General features: G+C 40.8%; 1 protein-coding gene across 6 annotated transcripts in view; it reads left to right on the top strand.

Moving 5' to 3' along the window:
- Positions 1-12,843, top strand: part of LOC103384697 (ERC protein 2-like) — a 219,721-nt gene that overhangs the window by 52,962 nt on the left and 153,916 nt on the right. For all 6 annotated transcript variants that reach the window (XM_025059639.1, XM_025059638.1, XM_025059635.1 and 3 more), the window contains 2 exons: positions 1,749-1,886; positions 8,098-8,286. In XM_025059639.1, the coding sequence (XP_024915407.1) occupies positions 1,749-1,886; positions 8,098-8,286 (327 nt within the window). The remainder of the gene's footprint in view (positions 1-1,748; positions 1,887-8,097; positions 8,287-12,843) is intronic.

The following is a 12,843-nucleotide window of genomic DNA, read 5'->3' as shown; positions in this document are numbered from 1 at the left end:
ATTTTCTTCAATAAAGTAGCTCAGTGTGTCCACACTTTTTTGGCTGGGAAGCTACTATTCAATTGAAGTGAAAGCGATCTACTCTATTAGTGAAATATACTACATGTAGCTCTATGGCGATATTAGCATAATTATGTAATGTTGGTAAGAATCAGATTTTTCTCGGAATAAAAAAAAATTGTGGAATGCCTCTAGTGGGGTATCGCCATAAAAGTAGGTAATGTGTTAATTTCACGACATGAGATATGCGATACCTAAAAATAGTTTTGGGGAAAAATGGCTGTGTATATCGATATTGGTTGACATCGGAGAAAATCGGCATAAAAAGTTAATATCCTGCATCCCTAATATCCCTAATATATATATAAATATACAGTGTATATATATAAATTATTTGAATTGCTCATGATCTACCAACACTCCCTCTGCAATCTGTGACAGATCCTGATCTACCTATTGGGCACCTCTGGTCACAAATGCCTGTTATTCACATGTTATGCCTGTACGCTAACCATGATTAATTACATAATTAACCCTGCTCCAACATTTCATTTGTTGTCAATAAAACACCAAAAATGGATCTGGACACACCCTGACTGCACTTGCACCGCGGGCTTCATTCCATTCCTGCGTCTGTGCATCTGCCTCTCTGTGGCTAACCTCATGTCACTGAAGTGGTGCTGTAATAGCCAGTTGTGCTGTTCAACAGCCTTTATCTAATGATCACATGCAAAACACAGGAGAAAAACGCACACACACACACACAACACACAAACATGGAGTGCCTTGAGCTGCAGAAAACAAAACACTTGCAGATGCTGCAGGAACGGAATAAAACTCCAGGTTCACATGGGATACAGAACAAAACGAAGAAAACAAAACTTTAGTTTCATTCTGCTTGTGTTAAAATGAAAGATCCAGGGAGTTATATTAATGTATAAAGTTTGTTCTTATGTTTAAGGTCATCAAAGGGGTTTGGGCGTGAGAGGCTTCCAATGAAATATGGGCCTGTTGAACGATAAACAAGCCTCCAGTCAGTAGGTGGCAGCAACTCACACAGTGGTTTGTACAGATAAGACAATACATATTATCAGGTTTCTCTGATAGGTCACAATAAAGGCTTGAACTGGTCATTAATGAATGCACACACTCCATGTGACCTTGGACCGAGTTAGACAGACAGGGACTTCAGTGTTGGTGGGTTGTGTAAAACTAACTTCAAACAGACCCGACAATAAAAGACAATCAAGGTGGCAATAAATAAATATCCAGATGGAAGCTTGAAACCTCGTGCTTCCTTCTCAGAGTTCTTTACCCCTCCGTCAGGTTCCTGGGTTAAGAGCAGCATTAACCTCTACCTTCCTCATGAATGTGACCATAATTGTTCTAACCAGAGACGTACAGTAGAGGCTTTCATTGCTGCTCATCTTTGAAAAACCAGACCAGAATGGAAGACATTAAAACAGGAAATTGGAGGGAGCAGCCGAAGGCACGGCACACTATATCCAACGTCTGGATTCATCTTCCTAAAGAATCGGTGCTTGATGGGAAAATGATCTGTTTGTGGTCATTCAAACCACCACAAAGTCTTAAAGTTAAAACATTAAATAATTCCACTTCAACCCTTAGTGTACGATACGTACTTATTTTCCCATTTTTTGCGAATGCTGTACAGTTGCTTTACTGCAGGACCCTGCGAACCTCAGCTAATTTCAGTGTCCTCTGTTTTTCTCTCTCTCTCTCCTCAGATTGAGAACCTTCTGGAGCAGTTAAGGGATAAAGACAAACAGCTGGTTGGACTGAGGGAAAGGGTTCAGGGTCTGCAGACAGACTCCAGTAATACGGACACAGCACTGGCCACGCTGGAGGAAGCTCTGTCAGAGAAGGTGACGTGAGCACGAGTGGAGTTGTCTACATATACATATACATATACATATACATATACATGACATTCTGTTCCTGTGATACCAGTGATGTCTCTTTGTGGAAGGGAACGGTAGAGAACAAGTAAGGTGACCAATTGACTAAAACTAACCACCAGAGGGCAGACCTTTGAGTACTGTAGTCTGAACTACAGTAAACAGGTGTAGCTCATATTTATTGACTACTGCAAATTGGAGCTTTACAAATGTGAAAGAAAAAGCTGTGACTTTTTTGGTATTTTAGCTTTATTTTAGTTAATCATGTTGCTATGTAACTGTTTACCAGAATTGGAAAAAAGTACTAAAAATGTAATTAAGTAAAAGTTTGCTTAAATTCTACTCAAGTATAGTACTGATCTAAAAATCTACTTGAGTAAAAAAAAAAAACTTAATTTGAAACTTACTTTAAGTAAAAGTTACAAACTTAATTTGAAACTTACTTTAAGTAAGAGTTACATAGTTACTTTAAATTACTTGATGCAAAAAAGGATGAGTGACACACGTTGAGAATGCTATAATCCATTTGAACGCTTTTATAGCAAATTCAAGCCACTAGAGAACACTGAAGTTTTCACAGTGACAGCTCTGTCCTCCGGGGCTGGCACGTTTTGCATCCCATGATAAAGTTATTTCCTCGTTCACATTTTAAAATCAAAGAGCTGGCTGAGTCTACTGGCCAATCCTCAACCTCCAGTTTAGTGTTCGGCACCACTTGAGAAAGTGTAATTTGTTACTTTCAACCTCTGCTGTTTACCCCATTATAAAACTAAAGTTGGAGCTGTTAATTTTAACTTCTCAGGTGTTAAAAAGAAAAAGAAAAAAGTTATCCAGCAGTTTCAGTTGGAAGAAGTCGTCATTTTGTGATATTTGTAGTTGGGAATTGCAGGGTACCCGCTTTAGCAGAATTCGCCAAAAGAATGGAGAACGATCTCTTACTGACACAATAACGTGATTCATCTGCTGGGATGGCGATCCATCTTTGAACGTGTCTGAGGGTCTGGCGTGTCGTTGTACATTCGTACGTAGTAAAGTGACCCTAATATGAGGAATCAGTGGATGGGCAGCTGTTTTGGACATTGTCATAAAACACATTGTTAATGAAGAGGCTGAGACATGTTTGTCTGATGTGGACAATAAAAACAGTAAAAAGCGGTGGTCTAAGTGAAACCATTAGACCACCACTTGGCCGAGAACGGAGTGGAAATTTTTACCCATAAAGCCACACATGTTTTTCAGGAAGCCGGTCTAAAGCGTACAGCTTAATTAAGTTGAATGCTTTGCCATGACTCACCACCATAATTTAAAGACACAATCTCCCTAATTTATAGACCATGGACCACACTGGATAAAGGCTCCAAACTAGTAGAGAAGAGGAGGGACCTGTAGAGGAAGGGAGGTCTGGGGCCGAGTCTAGATGGAGGATTAGTCTCTCTTTGCAACAGTGCTGAAAAACATGTAGGGGAATGATGTATAGATAATAAGGAGGGTGGAAGTTTTGAAAAGGAAAGGGGTGGAAGAGTGAAGAAGAAGGATGGTAGAAGAGGCCTGGTGGAAGAGGTGGCCTCTGAATCCATGGAGGCAGAGGTCAAGGAATGCAAGGGTGGAGGCCGAGGAAAAAATGAGTTAATCTTCTGCTACGGCGAATAAAGGAAGAAGGAAAACAGTTGGGGAAGGAGAAAGGAATTCACAAAGAAACGGATAGGGAATGATTTTCAATAACAGATAACACAACTGCAAACCCGGTGTACATTGACAATGAGAACGACTGTCAGCGTGAGAGGTACTACAGATGTGGTGTCGTGTCATTTTTACGTAGTCTTTGTGCATTCCTACTCAGTGCTTGTACCTGACTCTGTCCTGGGGTTCATCAATGTATCGGCTGAATGTGTTACGTCATCCCTCTGGGAACAAAGTGTCTTTATCTTAAATCGACAAGCCCTACACCAGGGGTCTGGAAGTGAAATCATCTTGGGTGGAAGCCTGTGAACTCTAGGTCAGGGGTGTCGAACATACAGCCCGGGGGCGGAAATTGGCCCACTCAAGTACACTTAAATGTTCAGGAAATGTCACAACATTTCCGGCGATACCATTTGATTTTCAAACGCTACCGTTGTGCAGCGAGGCCCTGTGTGGTGCTACAGTGTAAACAGCTAGTACATTAAAACAGATGATTACCCTAAGCATTTCAAAATAAAAATTAAATCATTACCAACGTCTCATCACAGGCTGGCTGTCGGAGGTACATCAGAAGTGGCCCCCGGGTCGGGAGTTTGAATCCCCTGATTTAGAGTTGTCTACCAAACTCAGGCAAAGAATGTAACATGTTGTCCAATACTGGTCTGAAGTCCTGTGTTGATGTGGAGGAACTGATGAGTTACAAATGTGACCCAGGTTATAGATTATCTTCTGTGGTGACCGCCGGAGAGGGAGCTAAAAGGAGGAGAAAAGATCCAACAAATATTTCTAAATTTAAGACTTATTTTTTTCTTCTATTTCTTCTCCTTGCTCTGCTGATTCAAGTCGGACCAAGCCAAACGCGCTCCGTTTGGACGGATGGTTGAGTAGATAGAGTGGATGTTGGTCATAAACATTCAATGTTTGTTGTTTTTTTGGCACCGTAGGAGAGCAGCTGGTCTCCATAAAGCTTCACCCCAACACCAGTAAATGAACACGCCACCACAAGTGCTGGAAAACTGGCAAATTTCTTCTTAAAAAAAAAAAAATCCACGGCATTTACCCACACAAGTCCATCACCCCATAAAACTCCAGTGATTTTAAAGTATTTGCGGAAAACAAGTACATTTGAAAAAGCTGGAATGCTATTGCAAATTCCTGCTTTGAAGGATGGTTGTTTTCCCTCTTTGTCTACACAGGCCTTCAGCGATGTGTTTATAGATGTGCACTTTCGGTTACAGGGTGCCAGAGAGTTTTAATTGAACCCAGGCTCAAACACATGGCAGATCTGAAGTTGTATACTGTACCAACCATGGCTGTGGAAATGTCAAACCTGTTTGGAATTGTATACACGCCACCACAAATAGACTGGCGGGCCTACGGAATGACTCCTGCTTCCTAGCAAACATTTGTTGGTAAAACAATATAAAAAATGAGCGGCGCTAAGAGTAGAAATGGTTCCCATTGGACACGTATGTTTGTGCTGTGGCCTAAAAGATGGATGCTGGTTTACGTTACCCTTCGCACTAGCTGCAGGTTAGAGTTTGTAGTATTCCCAGATTGGAAGGTTATGAATCAGCGTTAGTGCTGATTCACCAATGGTGGGACTGCTTTCTCTTGTTCCACTGGGGTGGAGAGATTTTCATATTTTATATTTGTGTCTTCATCCTCTAAATTTGAGTTTAAAGTAACTATAAACATTTAAGTCCACGTCTCGGGGGAGGTCCGAGCTCAATCTCATTCAAGTCCCTAAAGAAACATTTCGCTTGAGACGTTTGGAGTCAAGACTGAAGTGACTTTCCTGGGTTTAAAATTGAAATCGAGTTGAGCCAAAAGGTTTAATCGAATGTAAGGGAGTTCCATCAGTTTTGAGCCCAGTCACTTAGGAAATATTCAATTTGATATGTTTATGGATTAAAATCAAAATCCGAGCGACAGAAAAGTCCAAGCTCAGTCAGACTCAGGGATTTGATTTAGAGTGAGACTCGGAGAACATTTTTCACATTATAGTCCAATGGGCAGAGGGTATTTTTTTCTTAGGAAGGCTCCATATTAGCTTTCCAAACCTCACCTAATTAATAACCTTTAAAACGATTCTTTGTACTGACAGACATCTGTCTGCTACCAGATGACATCGTTAAACAAGTCAATCTGACTGAAAATAGTCTTCCATAAACCCCATGTGTTTGTGTTATCGGCAGACTTTGAACGAAAGGACAAAATCGTAGTGTAAACTGCGAATCCCATTTTTCGGCTTCAAACGACCATTTACCCAGAAACCACTTCTGTTGAGAGCCTACTGTACATATAACTCAGCTGCGATGAGGAGAAGGCTGGCCGGCTTTACAGACGCTGTGGTCAGTGCAGAGTGTCTGTAATGTGTTTACAAGAACCAATGTGTGTGTCGACGTATGTGTGTGTGTGTGTGTGTGTGCGTCGCTAATCACACACACACACTGGTCACAGACCTGCGCTGGGAGCCACTTACAAGCCCTCGTGAGTGCTGTGGTTCTAATTAACAGGCTGGGGCACGGTGCCCATGTCTGGCCCTGATCTTTGTGAATGTGTGTGTGCGCGCGCGCGTATCTGCCTGTGGTCGTATGAGTTGGACTTTTTATGCGTTTTCTCCAGGGTTTACATGTGCACACTTGAGCCGTTTGGAGGCAGGTTTTATTATCACATTCTGGTCTCATTCCCTAAACCCCAAACATCCCTGAGATATTTCATAACTTTGGGGAAACACCCAGAACCTGTTAACTCTCTCTCTCTCTCTCTGCATCATGGTCTCTCTACCAAACCCCTCTCTGCAGTGTGTGTTCCGCTGCCAGGTCTAGTTAGTGGTTGTATTTGTCCAATAACGCAGGGCTTTACAGCTGCCAATCATGAAGCCATGCCACATCATAAAGTCCTGTTGCCGAGCTGCACCGTGTGCCTAAATAAACACCTGAATAAACACCTTGATAATCACTCTAGTCCACAACTTAAAAGTACAGTTCAAGGTTTTTTTTTTAACTCACTGACAACCAACTCCTAGTCACATGTATTTATTTGCTCGATAGTGGGGAAAAAAACATCATAATAAGGAATATATTTTCAATATAATAATCATGATTATTTAACACAGTTACTCGTTGAGTCTTGAAACACATGGCATTTATGGCACAGAATTAACAGAAAATGTGTGATTTTCCTTTTCCTTCAGGGGTTGGCAAATGATTTTCCCAGGGGGCAACTTGGGAAATTGGAAAGATTTTAGATGGCCGGACTATTATACTGAATTAAGTTCTGCCCTACATGCACGCACACACAGACAAACACGCAAATATATATATAAACACACACATATATATAAATATATAATATATATACAGTATATAATTATCTATAATATATATAAATATAATATATAAGTATGTAGTTGCCCTGAATAATAATTACTGAAAATACAATATATTTATATATATATGAAATATATATAAAATATATATATTATATATATATATAAACATGCATATATACATACATATATAAATATATATATACATACATATAATAATTTCAAGTTGTTCAAACCAAAGTGCGTTTGCTCACGTTGTAATGTGTTGTCACAACATACCGACAGATTCTACTTGTAGTACAGTCTTTCATCGGTGGCCGTGCTACAGGAAACGTCAAAGCGGTTTTGCTGCTTTGCCCTGTTTGTTTCTGAATCACTCGGCGGTGAGTCACATGGTGTTTATATTTTAGTTGGTGAAAGAGATTTGTCGTGTCGCCGCACGGTACAGACGTCACAGCAGTGAACTGGGTTCACTTTTAGCAGACTTAACGCCGCTGCTGCTCTTCGTCTCCCATCTCCTCCGGCTGCTCCTCTCCTCCTTGTGGCGTCTTTGCTCGCATTGACTTTTTAAGACACCATCACCAGAGATCAACCATGAGATTTGGGGTTTTTTTTTTTGCATTCATTTTTTAATGCTGAAATGACAACGACTTGTATTTCCTTACCCCGGGGGTCATAATGGCGCAGCTGTCGGCTGTGTTGTTAGAAGAGAATAAAATATGAGGTAAACATCACTGCTGAGTTCATTATTTGGGAATACACAGTCGTTAGAAAGTGATCTACTATTCTGTTCCTTCCATTATCAATAAATCTGTCTCCCCAGTTTCAACAGTTTCCCACTGTCTCTCCTGCGACCTCAAAGTGGTCCAGCAGTTATATACTGCATGATGCAATTGTATAGAATATACATGACAGCACATTCACATTCAAAGAGTTTATCTTTACAGAGCATAAATGTCAAACCCTCTTCAATAACGGGAAAGACCTGACATTTAATCTCTTTTATATCGGAAATGTAACGAGATCCTTTTTTTTTTTTTTTTATACCACTCCATAAACCCGTGTAAGCTTCCAAGGACTATTGAAGTCATTGATGTGTTCCTGCTCGTGCTTGTCTTCTAACGCTTCTTTCTGCACTTTTTTATACTTTCTCCATAATCACAGGAAAGAGTAATTGAGAACCTGCGGGAGCAGAGAGATCGGGAGGAAAGGGTTCGCCTGGAGGATATGGAGCGACTGAGGAAGGAGAACCAGCAACTGAAAGACAAACTGTCGGCCCTGCAGCCTCAGATGCTGCCCCAGAGCCAGGCCACCAACCTCAGCCTGCCCTCCAACCAGAGAAGCGAGACAGAGGTCAGTGTTTGTGGAAGGACATGTTCCTGGATCATTGAAACGTGTTTGTATAGGTGGTGATTTTGACGATAGAAAAACAGGTGTTTAGTAGAAAGTACTAGAAGGGTTAGTTATTAGTAACACTGAGAGGAAAATACCTCAAACTTTAACAGGTCAGTGAAGCTGAGCTGTAACTTTGTCATTGCACTATATACGGCATAGGTCACCAATGTGGTGCTCGGGGCCACCTGGTGTTGCAAATACAGAGTAGCACTCAAGTAGGAACTCAAGTAGCTGCCGCTTGTGCAGTCACATGATCGCAGCCGCCAATCACGAAGGCACCACCTCAGGTATTCTAATATGCTGCATTTTTAATCCCAATTTTAAAAGTAATATTTAATTGAAAAAATATCAATTAGACATTTCAGGTGATCCCAAGTGGGGTTTCAAAACGATTTCTCTGGGAAGAAAATGGGGTTTCAAAACGATTTCTCTGGGAATCGTACAATTACCTTTTGTAAATCATGTAGTTGTAGTCATGTCGAAGGACACACAACATCGTTCCGATTCAAGGGTTTGTTTTGTTGCCGTGGCAACTTTTTAATCTAGATCTTGAAGCTGTATTTACACTGATAACGATAATTACAATAATAATTAGATAATTAGCTTTTATAAAAAAGTTAGTTGACTGGATTATGACAGAAACATACATTTGCCCGTCTTACATGGATACTATAAAAACATAAAACAGGTTCCTTGTGCAGCAGCCGTAACCAGTAAATAGACAAAATCAACATCTTGTGACTATGTTATTATTTTTTATTAGACAAAATTAATCACCTTTTTTTTTTCTTTTTTTTTTTTTAAACCACGGGTTTTGATATCAGACAACCTGCACTTACTCTGCTAGTCTTTCCATTCTCTCACCTCTGTGTTATCAACGCTAATGTTAACTTCAGCCTGTGCGGTGTTCCTGCCTGCACACTGTCCCACAGGATGAAGAGATGAACGAATTGAGAGAGTGATTTATGGAGGTAAAATATCCCTCCATCCCTGTTCAGGTGCCAAGTCTGAGGCCTCGAAGTCTATTTTTTTCCCTCCGTCTTTAAGGCCTACAAGCCAGGACAGAGGTGTTCACTGCCAGAATTTATGAGAATGTTTTCTTTTATGCTCATAACGTGTGCACACACACACACACACAGGCACGTCTCATTCCTGCGAAATGATATCTTGTGAAATGTCGATGCGGCTCCACATGAAAGTGGCAGGCAGCAGCTCCGGAGCACAATTGCGCCAGAGACACAAGTGTTGCCACAGTTGAACTTTTGGGGTTTTTCACTCCACAGAAATCGGATCTGTTGTGTAAACAATTGGTGCCAGCTCCCCAAAAACAAAACAATTGCGTTGCCAAGCCTTGTTAATTATGCGGCTTGGTCATTGGATCTGTTGTGTTTACGTTTGTAAAACAAGAAATATGAGGAAACCCAGACTGTGACCACAAACCTGGAGCTAATGCTGCAGCTGACTATTGGTTTTATCTGCTGCATCCTTCAACGGGCCCAAACAATGGAGGCTTGCCTGCTAACTACCTCACCTTTAATCCTCATTTCCTCTCTGACCACATCGACAGTGTAAACCATGATGGTCTTCCCTCTGACCGACAGCTCCTTCCCCAACATCGTTTGTTTAATATATCCACTCTGTCTCCTTGTGTCCAAGCCATCTCCAAACCGTTTAACAATTTCTGTTCACAGCGGCGCTTAATACACAGCGTACGGTGTTGCACGCCGCAAAGAAATGTGCACCTCACGTTGGGGGTTCGAATCCCAATTAAACTACTGTATGTGTCAGTTTAGCAATCGCACAAAATTAACACACTCTTCCAAATGTGATCAAAATGGGTATGGGGTGTTCAACGAATCTTAAAATTAAAGCTAGCGTGAACAACTAAAAGGTTGGGATTAAATCTGTAAACGGTACAAATCTCACCAAAGGCAGCAAAAAGACCATTTACTTTTACGGTTCTGCTGCAGTAAACACCTTGAAGCTTCTAGCAGGTGAGGTGTTTGATATATCTGACAGCTGATTGGGTCATCCGTAGGTTTACCAATTAGATCACACAGGCTAAACACAGCTACTGTAGCCTCCTAATAAAATCATAGTGTTTTTCAATGAACTCCGCCACAAAAGAAGGAATGCTTTAAAAATAAGCGCCTCCACACTAGCAGTCATTCATGAGTAGCCGAACAACGGCTAAATGCCAGGTGAGTCCCAGCCAGCTCCCAGCCGTTCCATCGCTGAGTTCCAGCAGCTGGAGCAAACCTCTGCTTTCTCCTGTTCAGGTCTATTTATAGTGTAAACCTGCATTTTCATTCGAAGTGGAGCTTCTCTTATACATAGCTAGCATTAAGTCGGATGTTTCATTTTAAAACCGTTACTTATTACTAACTTGTTTGTCTCATATAAACTGAACCGACTTCATATGTACATTATATGTTGAGGTGCTGATTAAACGTGTGCAGCTGTGTGGCACGACTTGTTATGGAGTTGAAATTATACATTAGAAATATGTAGTACACACATGCTGACTCACTCCACCGTAGGCCAGGAAATGACATTGTCTTCTCTGTACTACAGCTGTATTTAATGCTGCTCCGTCAGCCTCCACCGTACAGTGCGTCTCCTGAGGTGTTGAAATGAGACACGTGAATTTAATTGGTAAGGGGGCGACTCCTTACTGCACTCCCTGACCTTTGCTCCATTTGTTACATCAACGCCCAGGAGGTGGTCTCTTATCTGGATGATCAACCCACTGAGAACAGATAAGATGTTTACTGTAGATAAACACCTGTTGTCCAACACGTGCTGTGGTACAGTGACTTATGGTTACTGATTTTTTTCTAAGTAGTTTTGGATTCTAGGCTATTGTTTAACCCATGCCTTACCTATTATCCTGGATGCCATTCACGTAGGGCTTCTGAGCTAGTTTTAAGGTTTTGTGAAGCAGAAACATTTTTTGTATTCTAGGATTTACTTTTCTTAGAATAAATAATTTTAGAAAAAGTTTTTCTGTTCAAACCCTTAACTGCCGTTACCTTTTTCTACTTATATTTCTTGATCTACCCTTAACTGCCGTTACCTTTTTCTACTTTATCAATATGTTTTAGCTACAGGTTTGATATTTCTAGCTGTTTAAGATACCATTTAGATGAACTTGTTACTACATTTTAGTAATGGGACAGGGCAGGAAAATGGACAGAGTTTGAATGTCAAGGTGAAATGTTCTGATACCAGCTATCGGGGGTGTGTCTTCATCTTCATTAGCACAAACTGTATCTGTGGCTACAGTGGGGAGACCACTGTATGTCCAGAGCTGATGGTAAACAGGAACTCTGTCTCTGCTGTGAAGCCAAACGGTTACAAATATCAGCGTAGTCATAACTAAATAGTTGTTTATTTTCGGCTGGATTTTCCCATACATCTGTGAGATTAAGGGGAGCCTACTGCAAACAAAGCACAAGGTTAATTTCTTTAAAGTTAACAAACGAGTAAATTCCGCCATGTCTCCAGTTTAATATTGTACACATTCATGCTGCATATTATCTGCAGTTTCAATGCAATAAAACATTTTTAATGGAGCTTTTATTCCACTATTAAAATAATTTACATGACATTCCACCCTGTGCTTCCAGAATGAGGAGAAATATTATGTTCAGGGGATTAAACACATATTTTACAAGTGCAAAGTAAACTCCACTCTAGGAGCAAGAGAATATTCAGATTCAATTTAATGGTTTGAGATTTTATTTCACCATATCGCCTAGAACAATTTAGAGTTCGTCAAAAAGCAGCGACAGTTCAAACAAAAATAATTATACCAAACAGAGGTGCAAATACATACATACCTTGCGATTACAACAAAGCTAAATAAGACCAGAATATTGAAAAAAAAATACTCAAATTAAGCTAACAGGTTAAAGTGGCTAATTTAAATAGAGGAGGAGGAACGTCCAATGGGTGACCAGAGAGACTAACTGATAACTACTGTGGTGGGGTGTGTGTTGGCTCACTGCTTTGTCTCTGCTGGGTCATCTGATGGTGTCACCTGTTGAAATGAGTCCCGTACCGTTATCCATTTCCACCAGGTTGGACCTCGGCTCCACAGACTCGCTGATAACTCGCCGGGAAATGTGTTTTCCAAACTTTGTCCCTGGTTAGTCCACCCTGACAGTTTGACCTGGGTGTTACTTTGGGGGTGGACAAGCTGAATATCTGTGGTTGTGGAAAATACCTGTGAGCTTCGTTTGCTGCAGGGTCCCTTCGGTAGACGGTGTCTTGGTCTCTTAACTTGAGATGTCCGGTAATATCGGCGATGTGTTAATTTCACAACAGGAAATACAGTATGTGATGTGACCTAATAACAGTTTTGAGGCAAAACGGATGAATGTATCGGTATCGTTTGATATCAATATTGAAGTCGTTGGACCATATCGGCATATCGGATATCGGCAAAAGAGTCAATGTATTAATTATCTCGGCTGAAACATCTCAAGCAAATATACCTGCAGACTGGACAAT

This window comes from Cynoglossus semilaevis, chromosome 10, assembly GCF_000523025.1.
Source record: "Cynoglossus semilaevis isolate Cse_v1.0 chromosome 10, Cse_v1.0, whole genome shotgun sequence".
Taxonomy (NCBI): domain Eukaryota; kingdom Metazoa; phylum Chordata; class Actinopteri; order Pleuronectiformes; family Cynoglossidae; genus Cynoglossus; species Cynoglossus semilaevis.
The sequence above is the reverse complement of the archived record's forward strand: the minus strand, read 5'-3'. Positions and strand labels throughout refer to the sequence as shown.